Here is a 23989-nt window from a genome sequence, read left to right on the forward strand (position 1 = left end):
AAGGGTGTGGACAATGCATGTACTGGCGTGAGTTTTCCCTAGCACTGCATGGCTTTTTAGGCTATTACTGTAACACCCTCCTCGAAGATCTTACGGATAGTTCGAACCAAACACAAGGATACAAGAATTTTATAAATCGAAAATCATTCTTATGTTTCTTGTGTCGATCTAAGAATGAGGTGGTTTCTAAAATCACTGTTGGCATTGTGATTGATTATTATTGAATTTTGATCAAATGATAATTTTAAAAGTCATATCATTCTTGAAGTGATATAAGAGGGACACAAGTGATATCTATAATTACTCGAAAATTAGATCAAATTAAACATATCCTTATAATTAAGGGTTAAATATCTTATTGCCTCCTTGTTTAATTTTTTTTATTTTTTGTCCCCTAGGGTTTACTTTTTATTATTGGAGGTACCTCTAGTTTGCCTAAAGACGGAAATACCATTTCCGTCGAAATTTCGTCAAAAAATTGACGGAATGTCATGCCAACATCAATAAGGAACTGACACGTGTCCTTATAATTAATTTAAAAAATAATATATATTTTAATTAATTAAATATAAATTTTAATGTTTTTAATTTAATTTTTTTTAAAAAAATTTAATTATAGGGACATGTGTCAGTTCCTTATTGGTGCTGACATGGCGTTCTGTCAAATTTTGGATGGAGGTACCATCTTCGTCTTTTGGCAAACTAGATATACCTCATGTGATAAAAAATAAATCCTAGGAGACAAAAAATAAAGAATTTAAACTATAGGGGACAATAAAGTATTTAACCCTATAATTAAATGTTAAACTTTAGTCATCCATGTACTCATAACACACATAACGGAAGCAGCCAAGCAGGCACATAAAACCATTACATTAAACCCTTGATCAAACATGTAAGTGTTGTTGGATGCATAGAAGGGGCTATAGCCTTGAACATTATACTGTATGCCTTGAAGACAATTTTAAGAAAACCGTTATATTGACATTTTGAAAAAAAAAAAAGGTAAATGCATGATCATATCTACTTACCTTATTCCCTACCTAGCTTCAAGAATTTCAACACACCTCACTTAACAAACCTAAAACATAAGTATTCACGAACAATTACTTTTCTGTTAACGTTTTTGTATATAGTTTTTCTTTTTCATTGTTTGGTCTTCCTAAACATTGCTTCCCACGTTAAGTGGCATATCTTATTTCTCCTCTTTATGACACTTATTTATACATTTTAAGTTTGATTTTTTTCTTCTTCTTGAATGATCACACTATGCATGTATATTCAATTTACTTCACATGGATCATGCAATATGGACTCATTGTCATGCTCTTTAGAGTGTTAGTCCCAATACCACTTAAAATCTTTTCTTTATAGAGTTGTTTTGTGTGTTTGAACACTTCTTTTAGGCTTTTCTTTGACATATTCGCATAAGGAGAGGGAAAAGAAGGAGGGTGATTCAAACTAGTAATCTTCGCTTAATGAAGTGTGATCTTCAACTAAGTAACAGTGGCGGAGCCACTTAATGCTTCATGGCACCCCCAAAGCTTTTTTTTTAAAAAATTTTGCTATTTTTTTTCCAAGTTCAACACGGTACTCCAAAAAAAAAAAGGAAAAAAAAAAATTATTCTCTCCTATTTATACAAGTTATCATTCGGTACCCTCAAAAAAATTTTAGCGGCACCCTAAATATAAATTGTCTGGCTCCTCCACTGCTAAGTAAGTTATCATTTTAAGGTCTTAAAGTTTCTTACTTAGGTTAGACAATTAATAATAGGTTTTAAGGTTTAGAACATGTTTGAGAAATAAAGCTTCTAAATCAAAAAGCGTTTTTTGGCATAAACTTTATTTTTAAGCTTTTATTAAAAGCCTATTTTAACAATTTTTAGAGTAAAAAAATAAAAAAAGAAAACTTTTAAAATTTTGTATCAAACATGCGGGTATAGATAGTAAAGTAAATTTTAAACATGCCCTTAAAAGGTTCAAGGGGAAACTTCACTTCAACTCTTTGAACTTTCACGCAATTTGACAAACTTTTCTAAACTTTCAAATCTTTTAATTTGGACCCCTCAACTTTCAATTGCTCTCAATGTGGACCATTTCGTCAATTTTTGCCATTAAAAATACCAAAAAAAGATTAAAATATCCATAATTTTTTTATTTTTTATAAATAAAAAACGTTTTGGAATTAAGGATAAAGTTAAAATTTTATACAAAAGTTAAGGGTATAAATGTCATGTAATATTTAAAATCTAACGAATAACTTCACATTGAGAGCAATTGAAAGTTTTGAAGTTTAAAACGAGAGACTTGAAAGTTTAAAAAATTTGTTAAATGGAATGAAAGTTGAGAGGCTAATGTGAAGTTTTCCGAGGTTCAATTAAAGTGATTGTGCGTGTGCTGAAAGCAACATGTTCGTATAAACCCGCACACTCACTGGCTGCACTTTGGCCACATTTGGATTTGCAATGGAGGAGGAGAAACCTGGGGTGGCGGCAGCAGCAGCAGCAGCAGCACCACCACCAGAAGAAGAAGAAGAGCTACAACAACCAAAACCCTCTCTCTTCCCTCTTTTTCCCGCTTCAGACGCTTCTCGCTCTCAGCCTCAGCGCCCCAGTCTCCCTCAATGGCTCAGCAACTCCAGCTTCACCGCGGACCTCGCCCTCATCGGCGACGCTGTTTCCAACCTAAACCCCACCGCACTCTCCAGCCCACCGCTACCCGAAACAGACTCAGAACAAGAAGAAGAGCCGCAAGAGGAACGGATCAAATCAAAGGCTCCGCCTTCCTATGAGCTTCTCGAATCTTCCTCGGAATCCGACCGAGCCTCAAGGAAGGAAAGAAGCGATAAGACGAAGAGGAAGAAGAAGCGGAAGAGGAAGAAGTCCAGAGAGAGAGGAGGGCTCGACGATTACCACCAGGCGAGAAAGTCCGATGTTCGAGCTTGGGCGGGTTCAGAAACCAAGCCTTCCAAAGATTATTACTTCGACTCGCGCGGCGATCCTGATAACTTGGCTTTCGGGTGCCTTTACAAGTAAGCACCACTGATTTCGCTGCACATTTTCGTAGAATTTGCTGGTTTTAGCTCTTGTTTTTAGTTTTTGGGATTGTAATTTTGTTTTTATTGCTTGAGAGTCTGTTTGGTTGCCGGGAAAGCTGATTAGGGAGGGAAAATTAACGTTTTATCTTATGATAATTTCCTGGAACTAGATATTTTGCCTCAGCTAAGACATGTGGTCCAATCTTGAAATGTTTGCTGATTCATTTCCTTTGAATACTATGGATTTTCTTAACATAGTCTATTTAGTAAGAGTACCGGGGAAGAAGCGGGAAACTAAGGGCTGTCGATAACCTCCTTGAATGCTGAGAACAAAAAAATTCAACACTTGATCATTTCAGTGCATTTGGTAGCATATTTGGTTTTAGAATATAATTTTTTTCAGTGCATTTAGTAATGTAGCTGTTCAGTGTTTGATTTGAGAAAAGAACCAACATTTTATAGCCTGTTGAAAGATCACCTCACCGAAGCCTAGTAAATGTAATAGCCTTGGTTAAGTGGAGTTGTTTCTTTTCTCCACTCTCCAGTATCAAGTAATGATGAGGAATCTTAGATTCAAACTTCTTATTTTGTTTCGTTTCCCTTTTTTTCCCCTTCCTCTAAGAAAACAAATGCTGCACTTTGATGTTATTGTTTAGAAGCTGAAGGCTTAAAGTTCACAATCTGGCTGACTACAATGCAGAATGGATATTCCCCGCTACAAACCTTATAATCCTTTGAAGCTATCTGGGCGTGATTTTCAAAGTTCATACCGGTGGAACCAGAGGGGTTCAGTGTTTGATAGAGATGGTGATGTTGATGCATTGGATAGTAAACTAGTATCTGCTGGTCGTTATTGGTCTGCAAAGTATACAGCTTTGGAGCGGCATAAAAACTTGAAGCGTGTACATCTTGTTGCACCTCAAAAGTCCACAGCAGATGAGTTCATTCCTTTATCTGATATTCAAACCTTCGATGGGGGTGTTGATGGTAGTTCTGTCTCAGGAACTTCAATGATTGAAGAATCTTGGGAAGATGAAGTTCTACGCAAAACACGGGAATTCAACAAACTGACAAGGGAGCAACCACATAATGAAAAGGCCTGGTTGGCTTTTGCAGAGTTCCAGGACAAGGTTGCGGGTATGCAACCCCAGAAAGGTGCTCGCTTGCAGACTCTTGAAAAGAAGATTAGCATATTGGAGAAGGCGGCTGAGCTTAACCCAGATAATGAAGATTTGTTGCTTTGTCTTCTGAAGGCGTATCATAGCAGAGACAGCACTGATCTTTTGCTTGGTAGATGGGAAAAGATACTCATGCATCATTCAGGTAGTTACAAGCTGTGGAGAGAGTTCCTGCGTGTTGTTCAAGGGGAGTTCTCGAGATTCAAGGTTTCAGACATGAGAAAAATGTACGCACATGCAATCCAGGCTCTATCTGCTGCATGCAGCCAGCACTCTAGGCAGGTTCTCATTCTAACGTATTCCTTTTTATCTTTCTTTGAACATGTATTAAATGAACTTATCTTTTATATCCCAAAATTTGCTCTTCTGGAAAACTAGAGCCAATAATACGTAGTTTCTGTTGATGCTTGCAGATAGTTTAGCTTTCAGACTTCCAATCTTTGTTTTTTCACACGCATATATGCAATGGGTGTACCTGTTCACATATTATGGCTGCTGGTTTAAACTTGATATATATTGTTGGACCAATTTTCAATGTCTTAAGCTTTTGGGACAATTGGTTTCCTAACATGATATCAGAGATGTTGTTTGACCAAGGGGTCTTTTATGCAAGTCTTTGCTCCCTTCTTCTATTTGCATGTGTGAGGCCAACATGCTGGTTGGGCCCATTCTTCATTCAGGTTGGTCGAAGCTTAATATACATTGTAGGTGGCACGTTTTAAAAAGCTAGCTTGAACTTTTGGGACATTGCCTTCCTAACAATTTACGAAGGTTTTGCCTTTGGATGTCAGAACTTATGTAAATCTGCAAGTACCTTATGGATTGTCAGATTGCACATTCCAATGCATGGAACACTTTCATTTTGGACCTCCAGATTTTGGTGACCCAGAAAATTAACTTAAATCTAATTTATCTTATTTGAAGTAAAAGTAAAAAAATCATAGATTGAAATCTTATAAGATATACATTTGTTCAAAAATAACTTTTTTCTTGGATGAATAATAACTTTATTGATAGAAAAAGACAAAGCCCTTGTACACAAAAAGTATACAAGAGAGACAATCACCCTAAAGGCATCTAGCTTCTAAAAAATTAACAAGATGTAAAATATTTGCTGAGGAGAAGTTAGGAACATAGACTACATCCCAATCCAAAAGCAATCAAAAAAGAGGATTTTAATCATAACACATTGGTCTTGCATTTCTCAAAGAGATGCCAATTCTTTTCTCTCCATATGCTCCACATTAAGAGTGCATGAATAACTTTCCAGATGGCCTCTTTGAGATGTCTTCACCTTTGGGTCTTCCAACAATGGAGCAGCTTTAGGATGTTGCTATTCTTAGCCCACAAAAATCCAAATAAGTGGAGAACCAAGTGCTAAGGACCACTAGTGTATTCACAATGGATGAGAAAGTGATTTACAGTCTCGTTCTTTTTGGATAGGCAACACCAGATTTACAAGAGTGAAACCCCGCCTTCTAAGATTATCAACTATGAGGATTTTACCCAAAGTTCTTGTCCAAGCAAAGAAAGCAATACGAGTTGGGGCCTTAACCTTCCAAACACAAGGAAACAGACAAGGCTTCCCGATATGTAAAGTTTTATAATAGCTCTACTTTGTGAAACTGTGATTGCTAGCTGGGGTTCACAACATCCTATTTGCCTCCCCCCATATGGGTTTTTGAGGAGTATAATAGATTGAGGAAAGGGTCAAGAAGAGATTCCAGTTCCCAATCCTAAATTGCTTTTAAGAAACTCGGATTTCAATGAATAGAAGAGCTAGAGGGTACCAAGTAATTCAACACCAAGGCCTCTTTGTCATGACCTATCAAATAAAGTTTGGGAATGAAGACTTAAGAGCTGCTTCTCCACACCACACGTCATGCCAGAAGCGAATGCGAGATCAATCCCCAACCATGAATGTGACAAGGTTGGAGAAATACCCCCATCCATTTCTAATATGTCTCCAAAGACAAACCCTGTAAGGCCCTCTAGTTGCCGTTGAACACCATCCTTCTCTTTGGACCCGTATTTATCAACAATCACCCATCTCTCCATTGAGAATTCTCTCTTGCTCGAATCTCCAAAGCCATTTACCAAGTAGAGCTTTATTGAACAACATGAGATTTAAACTCCTAACCCTCCTCTAGGGACTTGGGAGCAAATAGTCTTCTAGTTCACTAGGTAAAACTTAGAGTTACCGCTTGGTCCATCCCAAAGAAAGTATCTCTAAAGACGCTCCAATCTCCTTGCAATGCTTGTTGGTAAAGGGAAAATGGATGAGAAGTACGTAGGTAAACCGGATAACGTACTCTTAATATTAGAGTTAGGCGGCCTCCCCGAGACTAGTACATCTTCTTCCAACTAGCCAACCTTTTTCCCATTTTCTCAACTGCCCCATCTCAAATAGCTTTTGACTTAAAAAAGCACCCAGAGGAAGCCCCTAATATTTTGAGGGTAGAGAAGAGATACTGCAACTTAGAATACCGGCCAACACTTCCTAATGCGGAACCTCCCTTATTGAGACTAATTTAGATGTTCGGAAGATTGATCTTCAAGCCCGAAATGGACTTGAAACATTGGAGAATGTGACCCAAATTATAGATTTGATCACGGTCTCTTTCACACATAATAAGTGTATCATCTGCAAACAGAAATTGGGATATTTTCCAGGGGCGGCATTTTGGGTGTCTACTCATAATCCTGATAAATGACCCCCAACATAGCTCGAGAGAGCATCCTACTAAGAGCATCCATGACTATCACGGACCTATTCCTACACTGGGCATCTGAGTAATTGACTGGCTCAATTGCACAATGTTTTTGAGTAATTGACTTACCATGGACCTGTTCCTACACTGGGCATCTGAGTGATCCGATACCAGGTGATATTGGGATATCATCTGAATAATATGATTCAACTTGGTTTAGGCAGCAAGAAGCTCTTAAGAAAAAAAGATCATATAAAAAATTTCAATGATGTGGTCAAATTTTGATTTGGGGTCTAACTGACACCCAAACAAGAACCCATTAAAAAACTTCACTGCCGTGCTGAGTTCCTTAAGATCCTGCTTCAAATCTTCATTACTAAAAAGTGGACAGATACTTTCATAATAAAAATATTTTAATACAGGATTTCATGCATTGCTTGATAAACATCTCCCATATGGATTTGTGTGTTGAAGGACTGTTATATTTTATTCAATCATTTATAATTTTTTATTCTTCAAGTTATAAAGGCATATAGATGTGGCATATAGATGTGGTTTCTATATGCCAAAAAAAAATAAAGGCATATAGATGTGGTTTCTCAATATGCAGGAGATTATGAATTAGATACTTGAGATTTAAGTATTATTATTTTTTTTCTTCTATGTTTTTTCATGGCACGGGTTTAAATATTTTTTGGAAAATTTCCTAGAACATGTTAGGTCACCTTATTTTGGGTTTTTATGTATTCTCTGTTTAATGCAGGTTCACCATTCTGCAAAGCCACTTACTCCAGATACTATTCAGCTAGAACTTGGTCTTGTTGATATATTCCTCAGTCTTTGCAGGTTTGAGTGGCAGGCTGGTTACCAGGAGTTGGCTACTGCTTTATTTCAGGCTGAACTTGAATTTAGCTTGTTTTGTCCTTTACTTCTAACTGAGCACAGTAAAAGGAGACTGTTTGAGCACTTTTGGGATGGTGAAGGTGCAAGAGTTGGAGAAGAAGGGGCCCTTGGTTGGTCCACATGGTTGGAGAAAGAGGAGGAGAATAGGCAAAGGATTGTCAAAGAGGAGGAGGCCTCATTTGATGACGAAAAAGGTGGTTGGACAGGTTGGTCAGAACCACTATCCAAGGATAAGGATAGTGGTATAAATTCATTAAATGCAGCCAACAATGACTTGGATGATGAGGAGCTTCAAGAGGAATTTGAGAATGAAGATACCAAGCAGGAAGATGAAACTGAAGCTTTACTAAAAAAACTAGGCATTGATGTTGAAGCTGAGGCTAGCTGTGAGGTGAAAGACACTTCCACTTGGTCTAGATGGTCAGAAGAAGAGTCATCAAGGGACCGTGATCAATGGATGCCTGTCCACGGGAAATCTGGTCTCTCTCTCTCTCTCTCTCACCCCTCCCTCCCCCGCTTTTGTGTATGTATCTGTCTGTGTGACTGAATGCAACTGAGCTTCCCTAAGATTTATATTAGATCTGGAGTTATTTGTATCTGCTTTTCTTCATAAATAAATATTCACATTTTGCAAATTGAATTTGATTATGAAACAGCTGGGGGTTCTCGTAGCGATGGGACACCTGATAGAGAAGCGGATGAACAACTTTCGAGAGTTATATTGTATGAAGATGTCAATGAATACCTGTTTTCATTAAGCTCAGGAGAGGCCCGTTTATCTCTAGTATCCCATTTCATTGATTTCTTTGGTGGGAAAGTATCTCAATGGTTAGTTCTCTATAGATATCATACCTATTTTCCTCATCCTTTTAGTGCTCATAGAGTTGCTTGATTTGTATTCATTCGTTTTCTTGTCTTTTTTCCTGCTTCCTTGTCTGAAACAAATTTGAGTCTTGCATGTGAAATAATTAATTTATGAACCTTCTTGTCACTGTGCTGGGAACTTTTCTTGGAAATATGTTGGAATGGACTACTTGCTTCTGTTATGGCATAAATTACCCAAATCAAGCAAGCAATCTGAAATATGATACATTGGCTTGGGACAGGTAGTCAGTGGCTGTATAAAGGAGCTCCATTTTGTTGTGAAACAAATAGAATATATAACCAAGGTTTGTGTAACTAAATGGTTTAAATGGATTGACCCGGTTTTATTGTTATGTGCAGTTAAATTTATCATTTGGATTAGTTTAATAATAATTGTAATTAGAAAGAAAACATCTATGGACACACAGAAAGAGTATCTTTCTCCCCTGTCATGTAGTTCTTGGAGAGTTCTTTTCATGATGTAATCTTTTTTGACTATATGGAACTTCTAGAGTATCCATGAGATCTGTTTTGGCTATCCTCCCCTACATCTTTCAAATTAGAAAATGACATTTGACTTGTTTGAAAAACTACAACCTGACTGTTAGGTTAAATTTTCACTTCAACAAAATAGTTGATTTCTAGGCATCATCAGAAGGTAGTGTGATTATGTCGAAAAATGTGTTGTTGAATTTGAACATGTGATTGTTTGACATTTTGGCATGAATTTCTTTGTACCCTTCTCGCACATATTTTGGCTATTTTCTTATTGAAAAACTCTTGAGGCTTGGTTAGAAGATATAAGTCATGAACCTAAGTAGAGTACAGGTGGTGAACAAAATCACCTCCTATGGAAATTATATTGACCAGAGAACGGAAGGCTTTAAACTGATGTGAGGTTTATTATAACATCAGCACCATAGAGGGGAATTGTGGTTAAGGATAGCTATAGATTGGTTCAAAAGTGATAGAATCAAATTAGGGTGTTGAGGGGGCTTCTCTTGCTTGTTGAAAGTTGGATTTGGCTCAAAACTGTGAAATTATAAGCAACCTCAAAGAGAAGAAGGTTTATGTATCAAGGGAGGAAAGAAAGGATGAAAGAGAAGGTAGTGATAAAAAGAAAGGAAGGAAAATGGAGATGAAAGGAAGAGAGAAATTTTCAACTTCATGGCTTATAGGGTTAAACTAAGAACCTTTGTTTTCTATTGTCTGGTTTGAGACCTTGAAATTAATTTTGTTGTATTTGGTAGTACCAACAAGCTCTATGTTAAACCCAACAAAAACCTACAAAAATTTGGTAGGCATTGGTGGTTGTGGTGGTGGCGGTAGAGTAATGGGGAAGGAGATGGTGGTGGCAGGGTGGGGGGGAGGTGGCGGTGCTGGGGAGCTGGGTTTGGGGAGAGAGTTGGTGGTGGTAGCGGCATGGTGGAGTAGTGAGAGTGGGAACGTGGTGAGGGGGCACCTGTTTGGTTCAGAAAATGGTAGAGTGGAAGCTGTTTCATACCCTTTTGGACATAGTCTTTTGTTGACCATACCAAGTTTTTCCTGTAATTAACAATTGTCAGTTGCACCAGATACAAGAAAATATGGAAAAACATTTTCTGGAAATGTTTTACACCAAACCAAACAAAGCTTTATAATTGATGCTCCCTTTTAAACAAATTAGGAGGGAACAGTACCAATTTTTCATTGACATGCTCTAGTTGTCTTCTAAAACCTCAAGTCCTCTAGTACAGCCACATATCCCATCCAATTCATTCATGACAGTTCATAGTTCAGTCCACATGCTCATGATTTCATGAGGAATGCATGTAGCACAAGGAAACAGGCAAATCCAACATATTTTCCAAAAGTAATAAATAAAATAAAATTTGTTTGGTCTTAGACAAGCCACAGTGTCTCATATGATCTACGGTCTCCTATTACATAACCAGATAAAAAACAAAACTCCAAATGACATCTTGTATAGGAATGGGGGTGGAGGGTGAGGTCGTAGATTTAAAACCTACTGGCTGCGAGCTCAAATACCTTTAAAACAATGAAAATTGAAATTTGAGTTTCTTACTGATGGCTGAATGTGAGACTTACCTAGGTTTTTGTAATGTCCATATTATGTATGCAACTGAAAAGAAATCAGTATTTTGTTTCCTTTATGTTCTTATCTATATATTAATAAATCAATGACATTTTACTTATCAACAAAAAAAAAAAATCAATGACATTCAGTATTTTCCTCCACCAGCATTTGCACAAACAGTTATAGTTGGATTGAGAAAATCCTCAGCTTAGAGGCATTGCCAGATTCGATATTACTACCTTTGAAAGGGGTTCATGATGCTTCAACCCAAACACAGAACAGTTTGGAAGAGCTTTTGGGCAGCACCACTGATATCTCTAAGAGGGTTGACATGATGAAATTTCTTCGTAATGCTACACTACTTTGTTTAACTGCATTTCCACGTAATTATATCCTGGAAGAAGCTGCTCTAGTTGCTGAAGAGCTATCTGTTGTGAAAATGAATTCTTGCAGCAGCTCTGATACACCGTGCCGAGCTCTGGCAAAGAGTCTATTAAAAAGTGATCGACAGGTATTCATTGTTATATTTCATCCGTTAAGGCTACTCACATGTGCACGTTATATCTTCCATCAGCAACAAATAAATGCTTTGTTTCTTTTGGATTGAAAGACCTGATATTTTACTATTTCAAATTTGCTGCAAAACCTTCAGAAATACCAAAGTATTAAAGGGTTGAATTAGGGGAAAATACACTTTGCCCCGTAACTACCACCACATTTTTATTTACGTCACTAAACTTCAAAAAGTTGCATTTGGATCTGTCAAACTACTATCTCGTTTCAATAAGGCTACTCCGTCAGCGTTAGACGTTAAAATGGATGGAGAAGTGGTCACGTGATCACACGTGACCGCTCTTTTGTCTTTCATCCCATAATACAATTTGTATTGAATATTTATGAGAATGACCTTTCATGTAAAAAAAAATTAAAAAAAAAAAGAAGGGAAAAAAGAGAGGAAATAGATTTTTTCAAATATTTTTTCCTTTTTGCTAGCCCCCTGAAGCTAAGATTAATATGTGAATGAAAAGGCAGGCAGCTTATTTGAGAACTAGAAAAATTAGATTGTGGTGAAACTACTGTCATACGTGGTTCACTGGTTAACATGTCTTACTATGTTATAAAGTTGATGTTCAGAGAAATAAGAATCTAACCAAACACTTCTCATCCCACCCCCTAAAAAGAAAAGATATTTGAGATGTATCATAATCATGCTTATGGTTGTCGTCCAAGCATTGTAATATAGGAGGCATTATTTAATTTGGGTAGTGTTACTTCATATCCTTAAATATGCATCCAAGACAGCTACAAGAACTGTGTAAGCTTGGATCCTTGAGAGGGATGGCTGCTTACTGCTATTCTCTTTCTGTTTGCCTTTTGTTAAAGGTGGGGAAGTCAAAATGAAGGGGGCTAAATCTTAATTGAAACCAATTGCTCAGTGATCTGATCTAAAGGGACAATCTTGTTGATGTTTCATGCCCTGCAGCGTTTAATGTTGTTCATTGTTTGGTTTTTAAGTATTTATAGTCTATGTGAGTGAGAATAATTTTTGATGTCTGTTTTTTTTGGTTGAAGGATGTATTGCTGTGTGGAGTTTACGCACAAAGAGAAGCTGCTTATGGGAATTTTGATCATGCAAGAAGAGTGTTTGACATGGCACTTTCATTAATTGAAGGGCTACCAATGGTATGGTCTCTGATTTTTGTTACAAAAAACAAAATTTAGTTTATTGTGCTAAAGAACAAATGCTGAACTTTTATGGTGCTAAAGAATGATTTTTGTTATCCTTTTTTTTTAGGGTGGGGTGTTGGAGAATAGTGGGCACAAATTTATTGGCAGCAAATTAGGTCTGGCTTTGGACAGGTTTTACTTGACTACCAATTTCCCACTAGGCTACTTCGTTCAGTGAAGGGCGAGAGGGATCAAAGGGAGAGGGAGAGAGAGGAGAGAGAAAGAGAAGAGAAAATAATAAAGAAAACTTACAATGTGCTACAGTGGACTTTCACATATGAAAGCTCTGCTGGATAAGTAAAAATGCTCAAAATAGCTAAATATAAATTTAATGAGTCATTTGAAAGCTCTACTGGAGATGCTCTTAGGGCCAAAAATTGTCCACAAGCTTGTCAGTTTAATGGGTTGAATGGTCCTTGAGCTTGTCAGTTTAATGGGTTGAATGGTCTATTTCTAAAACATTTTGGTCCTATTTATTGCTTTTGTACATTTGCTCTTCTGAACAGATCATATCTAGAATTCTAACTCAAATATTGCTTTTAATTTTTGCTTTTGGTCTGGATAATTTTTTTTTTTTTTTTTAATTTTAGGTTGAGACCTTTTTAAAATAGTGCTAATTGTAGTTGCAGTGGAGAATTGAAAGTTAAAACATTATAGTCGACAACTGAATATGTTTCATGGATTTTTATTTTTTATTTTTTTATTTTTATTTTTTATTTTTAGTTTTGACTGAATTTGTAGGGGGCATGAGCTATCAGAATATGATATTGTATTTACTATATGTTAATCAATTGAACAGGAACAACGGTCTAATGCTCCTCTTCTGTATTTTTGGTATGCTGAGGCAGAGCTGGCCAATGATCCTGGCAATAGTAGCCAATCAACATATCGTGCACTGCACATTTTATCGTGCTTAGGAAGTGGCGCAACATACAGTCCATTTAAATGTCAACCATCAAATCTGCAGCTGCTGAGAGCACACCAAGGATTTAAAGAAAAAATTAGAACAGTAAGATCTGCTTGGGTACGTGGTCTTATAGATGATCAATCTGTTGCTCTTATATGTTCGGCTGCTTTATTTGAGGAGTTGGCCACTGGATGGGCTGCGGGTATTGAAGTTTTAGATCAAGCTTTTGCGGTTGTGCTTCCAGGTTATTCATATTTACCTTGCACTTTGTTGCCTCCGTTTCCATCTGTTTCATCTGTCATGTTAATAGATGTTTTTTCAACGTTAAATAGACAGGCTTCTTTTTTTGGTAAGTTAGCTAGATATGTTGCTTCATTTGCTTCTGCCAATTTCTAGGTCCTCTGCCTTATAAATAGTGATCATAGTTTGGGCTCTAAGGTTTAGCAATTAATGCATTAACACCACACCCATGGCTTGAGATTTGGCTCAAGTGGTTATGGATAAGGCAAGAAAGAAATTATTTTTATTTTGCTTTTGATAAAAGTCAAATGAATGAGTAAGACATAACGTAGAAAAGCAAAAGTCTTAGGTTTTGTTGGCTCAAGTGATAAGGGCCTTGGTCTTGATAGCATTTCTATCAGGGCTAAGGTTGGAATTCCTTCGGGTGCAAACAATTCCTTGGGGCCAGCCCGCCGACGAAGTTGGAATATTACCCAATCCTTGTGGAGGGGGAGCTTTACATGGGTTTGAGGTTTACCCGACAGGGGTGGGTACACGAAATGACCTTACTTTGGAGGGGTTCCTCGCCATTAAAAAAAAAAAAAGAAATGGAAAGGAAAACACTCGTTTTGGGGCAGATGGGGTATGGGGCATGGACCATGGACCATTACTGCAAATTCCAGGATGCAGGACGTGGACACAATATCACAGATGCAAAATCTAAATAATATATATGTTTTTTGTACTTTAAAAAAGTTTGCATGCATATATTATTTTGAGGGTAGATGTTCCCATTTAAGTTCAAATTCCTAGTTTTGGTTGAAGATTGACCCTTAACGCTCAAAATGACTCGTATAGGTAAAAAATCCCCATATTATTCATTAAAAAAATTGTAAAAAATCCTCCATGAGACAAGACCTTTTAGACCTAATTGGGTTTAATGGGTTGTGCAAACTCTAAACCCAGGCCCAAAGGGCTGGGGAGACAGAAAACCGAGGGCCTAATTGGTGATGACCAACTTTTGATCAGGACTGCGAATAACTGTGGCTATCAGCCAACACCAGCTCCCCCTAGAAAGATTTCCGAAGTCAACCCTAAATTGCTGGTTACTCTTGCAGATGGTATCCCGAACAACTTGGACCCTCATCCATGTTATCGGAAACTCCGGTATTGCTGACAGCGATGCATGCACTTCTTCTCGAAGTAAATTGGAATTGTGTACATCTATGCTGATATTTCGATGTGGATGGGGAAAAAAGTGTCACGTGTATTAACAGTTGAGATAGAAGTTTCAATTCAATAGGACCTCCATTACAAATGAGCACAAATAATAATCAGTCTTATGATTTTGTTATATTACAACAGAGCACAAGTAATGGCATTGATTTTATTGCACTTTTGTGTGTCATGTTATTTAATTGACTGATGTTATCACTGGGGGAATTAAATTTATTCATGCAAAGGATCTAGAACATTTTTTTCCCTGTATAGTTCAATTTATGATGTTAAATTTGTTGCTTTGCAATGACTAACCGGATGTTGCAAACTAACAGAGAGAAGAAGCCATAGCTATCAACTTGAGTATTTGTTCAACTATTATGTGAGGATGCTTCAGAGACATCAGAAGCAATTTAGCCTATCAAAAATCTGGGAGTCCATCTCTCGGGGGCTGCAAATATATCCTTACAGCCCAGAACTTTTTAAAGCTTTAGTGGAGATTGGCCATCTTTACACAACATCGAATAACCTGCGGTGGATGTTTGATGACTTCTGCCACAAGTAAGATCTTCTTCCATTTGTGTCTCTGATTGTTAAATCATAGTTTTTAATTTCCTAATTTAATGGTAGATATTTCCGAATTTATGAAAAAGTAGTTTATGTAAAGAGTTCAAAGATCCAATCAGTTAGTTGGGGACTACGTTTGATGAACTGGTGGACACTAGTTTGAATGTCCCCTTCTCCCTTCACTTGGGGACAAAAAACTACTTCTAAAAAAAAAAAAAAGAAGAAGAAGAAGAAGCTCCAAGCCTCCAACTTCTTAGCTTGAATCTGTTGCTACCCAAAAGTCTACAACCCAGAGCCCCCAAAAGCCAATTTTGAATGATATTTACTTGGTTGGTCCTTATGGACTGGAATGGCATGACAAAGGCCTGTATCGATCTGGGCTCCCTTCATGCTGCAATTACCCCAGGTAAGCCCGCAAAGGGACCGTACTGACCTGGCCTACCACGAGCCACAAAAACTTTTGTTTGAAACTGCTTGAAGCATAAGAGGCGCCCAGGATATAATCAACAGCATTTTCCTGGGGGAGATATACAATCAAAAGCTTCTCCCTGTTATGGAAGTGAAAATCTCTAAACATTCCTAATGATTAAAAAAATTAGCATGAGTGTCCCCCTATTTCAGAACATCACTAGTGAATAGATTTTCATGGGGACCCATCATGTGAAATAGGTGATTATATTTCTCATTTATAGAATCAATCACCCATTTAGTGGAAGCCGGACATAATCCTAGTTTTAAATTCCATATTGGTTGACACAAATTTGATGTGGAAGAGGGGGGGTGGGGGGGTTGGGGGCACCTGGCAGCAACCTTTACCGAACCTATGGAAAATGTTTTCTACAGCCATGGAGGGCTCTATTGCGTGAATTCGGTACAGTAACTAGTGGTTCCCGAAAAGGATGCTGGTATGGAACTTGAGTACAACAGCAGCTAGGTTATCAGACATGACCATCTCCCAATTTGAAGAAATAAAAACCAACAAAACAAGACCCAAAAGGAAAAGGCTCAGAAAATAAAGAAAAGAATCATGTTTGCATGGATGCCACTGGACTTATGGAAATTCGTTGCTCTCCATCTTGAAAACCCTCATCATCATAACTCCCACTAGAAATGAGATCTTAAACTTACTTCACGGCCTTCTCAGGTCATCTGCTATTCCCCCAGTTGCATCACTTTTCTTGCAGAAAACACCCAGATCAATATATTGATCCCACATTGCTGCATTTATAACTCATGCTTCTCTTTTCTTCTCTTCTGCATTTGATCACTGATATCAAGCTGCTTGTAATGCAGCATGTGCCTTCAAAAGGGATCTTTTTTCTTTTTGTTATTTATTGGTGACAAAGGAAGTGGTCAATATTGGGTCACATCCTAAATCCTATTTCTTTTCTTGGTTAGAGACCATACCTTGAGTTAGGTGGCAGCAACGGAGGTAGACGCATGGAGCTTGGGGTATTGGGTTGTAATTCCATTAAGTTAGGACTGAGAGGGTTGGCCCAATGCTAAACCAAGTGATAAGGAAGTCGGCTGAAATTTCAATCTATCTATAATCTTCAAGACAGCTGGAGCCCATTTTTTTCTCCTTTTTTTTTGGTTTCATTATTTTTTTTTTGTTAAGCACTGTATGCATTTCAAATTTTCATTCATGTCATTTGACTTAAATAAGTGAAGGAATCACCTAAATCTTAATTTTTTGGATGAGCCACCTAAATCTTAATTTTTATTTGGTAAAAAAGTTCAAACATTAGCCAATTACCTAAATCTTTCTACTATTTTATGTGCGCTGTATCCAAGTACTCGTACCATATTTTAGATCCTTATCCCGTCTTTTAAGTATTGAGCATTAGACGAAGTCATACATGTAGACCTGCCGAGAACAAAATTTTTTAGGTTTTTCTTACTTTAAGGTGCCTTGATGGAAAGATATCCCATTTTGTAGCATGATTTTTGGGATCGGGAGATTGTGTTGTATTCATTTTTATTTAATGTATGTATTTTTAGATATGGGCTCTATGGATGATGGAAGGAATAGGTCTTGCAATTATTATTTATTTCCCAGTCCATTGGTAAAGTGGAAGCTTTAGAAAATAACAATTGCATTTAATTCACATTTGAGTTGTATGCATGTTGCATGTCAGTTTTTTTTTTGTTTGCTTTACAATGGCAGGTACATGATCATGATTGTTCCATAAATTTTGCTTGATCCAATATTCTCAGGAAACCATCTGTGATTGTTTGGATTTTCGCCCTGTCGTTTGAGATGAGTAGAGGAAGTTCTCAGCATCGTATCCATGGATTGTTTGAAAGGGCATTGGCAAATGATAATTTGCGTAACTCGGTTGTACTTTGGCGTTACTATATTGCTTATGAGATTAACATAGCCCACAATCCTTCTGCAGCCAGGCGAATTTTCTTCCGAGCTATCCATGCCTGTCCTTGGTAAGGCTTATATGAGTTCATATTGGTCTTTTCCTGCCTAAAGAAAAAACTTATTTGTTTTGTTCTGATATTCCTTTTCGTTTTGCTTTGTATAATATATTTTTGTTTTGTTTTTCCTTTTTTTTTTTTTTCATAATTAAGTTAAAAAGAGTATGCTAGAGTTCAAACCAGGTTAGGTTCCTTCTTGTATATCTCAGATATTTATCTTAGATAAATATCTTTTTTTTTTTTTTTTTTTTTTGTTCTCGCGTGAGTTTCATGACACTTCTACTTTCAGTATTTGTCGTTGTGGGTCAAAGACATGGAAAACGTGGTTACACTAGGGCTGCGTTTGTTTTGATGTAAAACATTTTTTCCATTTTCCAATGTTTGGTGCGTATGAAAAATATTGCTCAACGGAAAATGATTTCCAAATCTAACAACAAAATTGCTACAATAAGGAGGAAAACGGCGTACGCCTCATTAATGCCGTAAGCCTTTTTTTTTGAAGCTCGTCTCCCTAAATTGCTGCTCCAGTTGCCCCTCCCACCAATGCCATCCCTCTTTGCCTCTTGGCTGCCATCCCCTTACCCTATTCCAACTTTTCTCCCGAATGCATAAAGAAACCTAGCCGCCCCCTTACCTAGGTACTACCTGTTTTCTATTGTTGCCTGCCATCTCCCTGCTTTGTTGTGACCCACCAACCCTGCATGATTGCCCATGTACCCCCTGTTTTGCTGCCTCTCAACGACTGGGGTATTTTTTTTAAAAGTTGGCAGAGAAAATAATTGTGAATAGTTTTTGGTTGGTTTTTAATTGCAGTGACATATTTTTCGTACCAATTAATGGAAAATCAACAATATTCCTGAAAATATTTTTGATTTAAAACATTTTCTAAGAACTATTTTATGGCGAAACAAACGCAATCTAAGATATTTCCTTGCAGTTGAAATTTTGGCCAAATTAGGGCTTGCCCTGGTGCATCCTCTCATGTTAAGTGTTTTGATGCACCAATCCCAAACAAACACCGGTCCTCAACCTTAATAATACGTAAATTGCTGGATTATATTGCTTAGACTTATGTAGTGGGTAATTTTCTAGTTTTCCTATAAATGAATGCTATGAACTGAATGCTACTCTGAACTTCAGCGTAAGCTCAAAGATGGTGTTGCTTGTGTTTCTGTCTTTCACCGTTTTTTTTTTTTTCTTCTGTATAATTGTCAGGTCTAAAAGGCTATGGCTCGATGGTTTTCTCAAGCTGAACTCCATCCTAACTGCAAAAGATCTGTCAGATCTCCAAGAAGTCATGCGGGATAAGGAACTGAACCTGAGGACTGACATTTATGAAATCCTTTTGCAGGATGAGCCCATATCATGAAATTGTCTGTTACTCTACTTATAGCAGCACCAAATGAAATCGATACTTTTTATGGATTAAACATGTGCAAAGTATGGATGGCGTGGAAGAAAACCATTACAAATAGTGAGGTATATGATAATTTCAACAATGGTGTCGGATTTCTTAAGGCACAGCAAAAGTTGAAAATAATTTTGATAATGCAGCTTCTCTGGGTCAAGGGTGATGATGATGGTTGTGCAGATATAAAGATAATTGAGTTCAGGGCTAATGTATCTTAGAAAGCAAGGCTTGATCTTGATAATGGTATGTGATTGAAAATCCTTCAAAAGCTCAAAGAACCTGATAATGGATTCTCCACACAATGACATACATACGAGGACGATCTGCAAAGAAGGCGAGTAACAGTTATGTGCAGCTAGAGATCGTCGGTCAGCGGGATTTCATTGATCTGGTTCATATATCTTAATGCCAATTCAGATTTCAGATATAAGATTGAAAATGCAGATTAGAGCACATCAATGAGGTTCGACTTCGATTATAGCATAAGAGTTACAAGAACCCTAAAACCATGCCCATATGCCTCTCTTCTCTTTTGGAAATTGGAAATTGGAAATATCACAATTAAAAAAAAAAAAAAAAAAATTAGACCAGGAGCAGCAACAGCCATAACTCACAAGACAATCTGCCTGTATATTTTGTCCTTTTTATTTATTCTTTTCTCATTCATTCGAAACAATAATAAAAAAATCACGTTATGCATGGATACACATAAACATGAAAAATCAAAACACGAGTGGAAATGTTTCACAACCTCTAGAACACCAAAAAATGTAAAGATCAAGGCCAAAACATAATAAACCCCTGTCGCTACTTTGTGCTCCCATGCGTGTACCAAAACACCTAAAAGAAGAGCAAAGATAGTAGGAATATTTGAATTGTGGCTTCCAATATGATTGGGAGCTCCTCAGCAATCTTCTTGTTACCATTGGGAGAGGGTGTTAAAGCTTGGTTCGATGGTGGAGTGTTAAATAGATCGGGTGGTGGCGCAGTCCCAGATGTTGGCGACAACGAAGGGGCGTTCGGTTGTGGCGGTGGTGTCATCAATGGCGGTGGAGCGTCAACCGATAGTGCACACACCATTCCATTGAGACAATTGTCATTTACCCTGAGAATAATCAAAATTACAATGAATAAATAAAAGATAATACAAAAAATAGTCTGCAAAAAATAAATTTATAATTAGTTTGGCATACTCTAATGCAAGAGACTGTTACAATGCCTACCAAAATAATTGAAATTTCAGTGCCATTTAACTTGCACTAATTTCAACTTCTTTTTCTTCGATAAGGAGGTGGGGATGGATCCGTTGAATCTATTGTTTGCCAAGTTCCTGAAAAAGAAAATTAAAAAAATAAATAAATAAGGTATGTATATATAGATAAAGGTATAAGTATATATGAATAATATGGTGTGTTTAATGAGAATTACAATAGTTTTAGATTTGGAAAGGAGCCAAAGAATTTAGGAATAGGTCCATCAAAGCTGTTACTCTGCAAATCACTGCAATTAAACTAAAAAAAACACAACATTAAAAGAAAGAAAAAGAGATAAAGCCTTTTCCTGCAGTCATTTACATAGCTTTTCCTATTAACACTCACATTCTTTGGAGAGCATCCATGGCACTAAAGTCAGGAAGTGAACCGGACAGACCAAAGCCGCTCAGATTCCTGCATTTTTTTTTTTTAATCCAAATTTTGAAGAATTATACGTTCTGAATAAATAAATACTTGTCACAAATCATAAAGATGCAATAACGTACAGTGCTATTACTCTAGGCATGGCAGTACTATTGCTGCATTCGATCCATTCCCACCAGTATGGTGAAGGAAGACATGGGTCCCCACTCCATTTTACTAAGACCTCGAAAGCCATTTGCAGTGCCATTAAACCTCACTATATTTGCAGGAACACAGAGAGAGATATAGAAGATATAGAAGAGTTATTAACATATGGAGGCCAAAAAATGCGATTTTAAACAAAATTGAAAACGGACAGATGTTGAACATATATAGTGAAACCAAGCCAATTACGTACCATCTTTCCTATTGGTTCTGTGAGGCAGGAAATCACCAACTTTGTAAACTTCATAAGCATTGATGAGAGGAGGAAGCGAGGAATCGGAGGTAGCCCCAAGAGTGAAAGTATTGTTGGGAGAAGCAGTTATGTTAGCAAGATAAACCTGTAAAACGCTTCCAAAGGGTGGAACAATGGGGTTTAAAATAGGCTTGTTGTCCATGTAAAGTTGAATGGATCTTTTCTCATCTGGAGTCTTCAACAGAGTCAGTACTTCTGAGAAGTAGATGTTGATATAGATGCTGAATTCTCCCCGGAGATTGGTATACAAAGCGGGTCTCCACCTGGTGCTGGTGGCGATGATGGCGTTTTGCACGACGGCTTTCGGAGGTTGATCTTCTGCGGTGCTAACATCAATGGCGGAAGCAGCACTCGTGATGATCTGCTCTTCTGGCCCAGTCGCCCCATAAGCAAACCATAGTCGATCTTAAGGATCGGTAGGATACCTAGCAGGTCATAAGATGCATGTACAACCAACAACAGTTAAACTAAAAAACGAAAGTTTTTGGAGGCATTCCCACGGGATCCTCTATTCTCTCTTCCATTCGGACCAGAAATGAAAAATATACTCCCTTGTCATATTTTCTCCTTATTCAATTAAAAAAAAACTAAAAAATGGTAGATATCATATACTTTTTTGTAGTATTCTAGGGAATGACATGGGGTACGTTTTGCCTTGCTGTTTGGCAGCTTAAAAGTGTGATTTTCTCCCGTTCGAAAGTGAATTTGAAAAAAAAAATTGTTCGAAGATGTGGAAAAAATCCATATTTTGAAATAGGAGGTAAGAGGGTTCATTTTTTGAATTTTGAACTAAAGGCCAAACTGCGACTTATTGAATGCTTAATTGCGTTTTTAAAATGAATAATGCTACTCTTCACACCCGCTGATGTAACATATTTTAAGTGGCTTCTCATGTCAGTCAATATAAAATGAGTGTGAAAAGTAGTAAATTACTATACAACTGTCATATCACAGTAAAAATCAGCATTTTGATAGCACTAGTTTTTTTTTTTTTTTTTTAAAAAAAAACAGTGGCTAATTTTCATTGCCACAACATTTTAGGTATATAGTAATTTTATAACAGTCTAATAAATAGTATTACCAATTTTTAAAATTGCTATTTTATTATTATTATTATTTTTAACTCAAACGTTTGAAACCGTTAAACCAAACAGACAGGAAGATAGAATACCTTTGGGTGAACCTAGCGCAAATCTAGCAGTCGTGCTCAAAACATGATTGGAACCAGCATGCCTATACATTTTGGAACCCAAGCTGCGCAGCTCGAGCGCAGATATGAGTGGCAGCTGGTCAGGCAGCGTTTGAGCAAGGCATAAGGAAGTAGAATTTCCATTCACATCATAAATATACTCCCTATAAAGGATTGTATCTTCTGAATATATCGACAAATTCACCTTCCCCCACAGGTTGCCATCTAACAGAAGATCAAAGGTTGGAGCAAAGTGTTTTCCATCATAGTTTCCATAGAAGAAGCTTGCACGCAGGAGAATTCGTTCCCCATTGTTCAGATTGTTGATGGTGTAGCAGTTTTTCTTCAGGGTTGGAAATACTCTTAGAGTGTCCATCACCGTGCCGGCGGTGTAGTAGGAATCAACCGCTTGGGGCATGCCATTGGTGACGTAATCGGCGTCTCCCGTCCATTGGATCGAATTTCCATCGAGAGAAGAGTTGGATCCTCTGCACGAACACGGCGAAACTGAACTTTATGAGTGATGCTACCGAGATGGTGAGCAGAGGGAGTAACATAAGATATGCAGTCATGGTTAGTGTTGAAGGTGTGTTGAAGAGAGTAGATGTGTAGAGGGTTGGAATTTGAGTTGCATTTATATGAGGCTTCCACTTTGACTTTGTTGTGGTGGTTGAAGCATTTCCCTTTCAATTACTACACGTTACACGCTCCCTTCTGTCTTGGAACTTCATTAAACGACAACCCACGAGAACAATGGGAAAAGATTCCATTATAGCTGTTGTTGTTTTTATTGGATGAATGTATTTCTGCTCATTGTTGTGATGCTTCTAGACAATTGATTTTCGGACAAAGTTTTCTTTCAAACTGGGTTGGAGGAATTTCTTTTAACCTATTTTATAAAAGTGATATGTGTCCCATGAACATGTGAGATGCACATTTTTTTTCATAGCAGGAATAAAGTTGAAATAAATTTTATTAAGAACTCATGTGCATCTTACATCTTATTAAAAAAATGAACACATGTCACTTTTATAGACTAGATTGGAGGAAATTTATCCAATCCAATTTGGAGGTAAACTTTGTCCTTTATTTCCTCCTCTTCTTCTTCTTTTTTGGTAAATTAAAACTTTCTATAAACATTTTTTTTTTTCCATCGAAGATTGTAGAAGACTTTGGAATACCTGATGATTTAACATTTTTTTTTCTTTCTAAAAGCAAAAGCACCGGAAGAAAGATTGTTCCAAAGAGACTCCCTCACCCTTTAGGAAATCAGATTTGATTGATATTGTCTCCATCTACCATACTTGTATTATTTTTACCGACCCCAATTCTTCTAAATAAGAGTCATTTGTAATGTAAACATTAAATTCATTCATTCATATCAGCTTAAACTTTTAAGATGAATAATGATTTATCATGGTATTAGAGTCAAATGTCATGAGTTTAGACTTTGTCTCTA

The 23989-nt window shown here is 37.2% G+C and overlaps 2 protein-coding genes across 2 annotated transcripts; one reads left to right on the plus strand and one right to left on the minus strand.

Moving 5' to 3' along the window:
* Positions 1–2409: 2409 nt before the first annotated feature.
* LOC132184070 (uncharacterized) lies at positions 2410–19392 on the plus strand. The gene is made up of 10 exons (XM_059597554.1): positions 2410–3031; positions 3738–4497; positions 7690–8308; positions 8486–8657; positions 10936–11281; positions 12343–12453; positions 13298–13649; positions 15178–15403; positions 17627–17848; positions 19052–19392. Exons 1-10 carry the CDS (start codon positions 2466–2468, stop codon positions 19203–19205), a joined length of 3528 nt encoding a protein of 1175 aa, XP_059453537.1. The 5' UTR covers positions 2410–2465; the 3' UTR covers positions 19206–19392.
* A 695-nt stretch (positions 19393–20087) lies between these two features.
* LOC132185428 (uncharacterized protein At1g24485-like) lies at positions 20088–22948 on the minus strand. The gene is made up of 5 exons (XM_059599202.1): positions 22513–22948; positions 21282–21746; positions 21061–21140; positions 20676–20758; positions 20088–20352 (listed from the first exon to the last, which is right to left on the minus strand). Exons 1-5 carry the CDS (start codon positions 22946–22948, stop codon positions 20088–20090), a joined length of 1329 nt encoding a protein of 442 aa, XP_059455185.1.
* Between the last annotated feature and the right edge of the window lie 1041 nt (positions 22949–23989).

Source organism: Corylus avellana, chromosome ca6, assembly GCF_901000735.1.
Source record: "Corylus avellana chromosome ca6, CavTom2PMs-1.0".
Lineage (NCBI taxonomy): Eukaryota > Viridiplantae > Streptophyta > Magnoliopsida > Fagales > Betulaceae > Corylus > Corylus avellana.

Excerpts from the sequence above, each read along its gene's own strand:
- LOC132184070 (XM_059597554.1), top strand. The coding sequence starts at position 2,466 with ATGGAGGAGGAGAAACCTGGGGTGGCGGCAGCAGCAGCAGCAGCAGCA. Across the intron at positions 4,498-7,689 it reads GCAGCCAGCACTCTAGGCAG|GTTCACCATTCTGCAAAGCC; the intron begins GTTCTCATTCTA and ends TGTTTAATGCAG. Across the intron at positions 12,454-13,297 it reads TAATTGAAGGGCTACCAATG|GAACAACGGTCTAATGCTCC; the intron begins GTATGGTCTCTG and ends TCAATTGAACAG.
- LOC132185428 (XM_059599202.1), bottom strand. The coding sequence starts at position 22,948 with ATGCCCCAAGCGGTTGATTCCTACTACACCGCCGGCACGGTGATGGAC. Across the intron at positions 21,747-22,512 it reads TGCGCTAGGTTCACCCAAAG|ATCGACTATGGTTTGCTTAT; the intron begins GTATTCTATCTT and ends CCGATCCTTAAG. Across the intron at positions 20,759-21,060 it reads TGTCTTCCTTCACCATACTG|TTTAATTGCAGTGATTTGCA; the intron begins GTGGGAATGGAT and ends TGTTTTTTTTAG.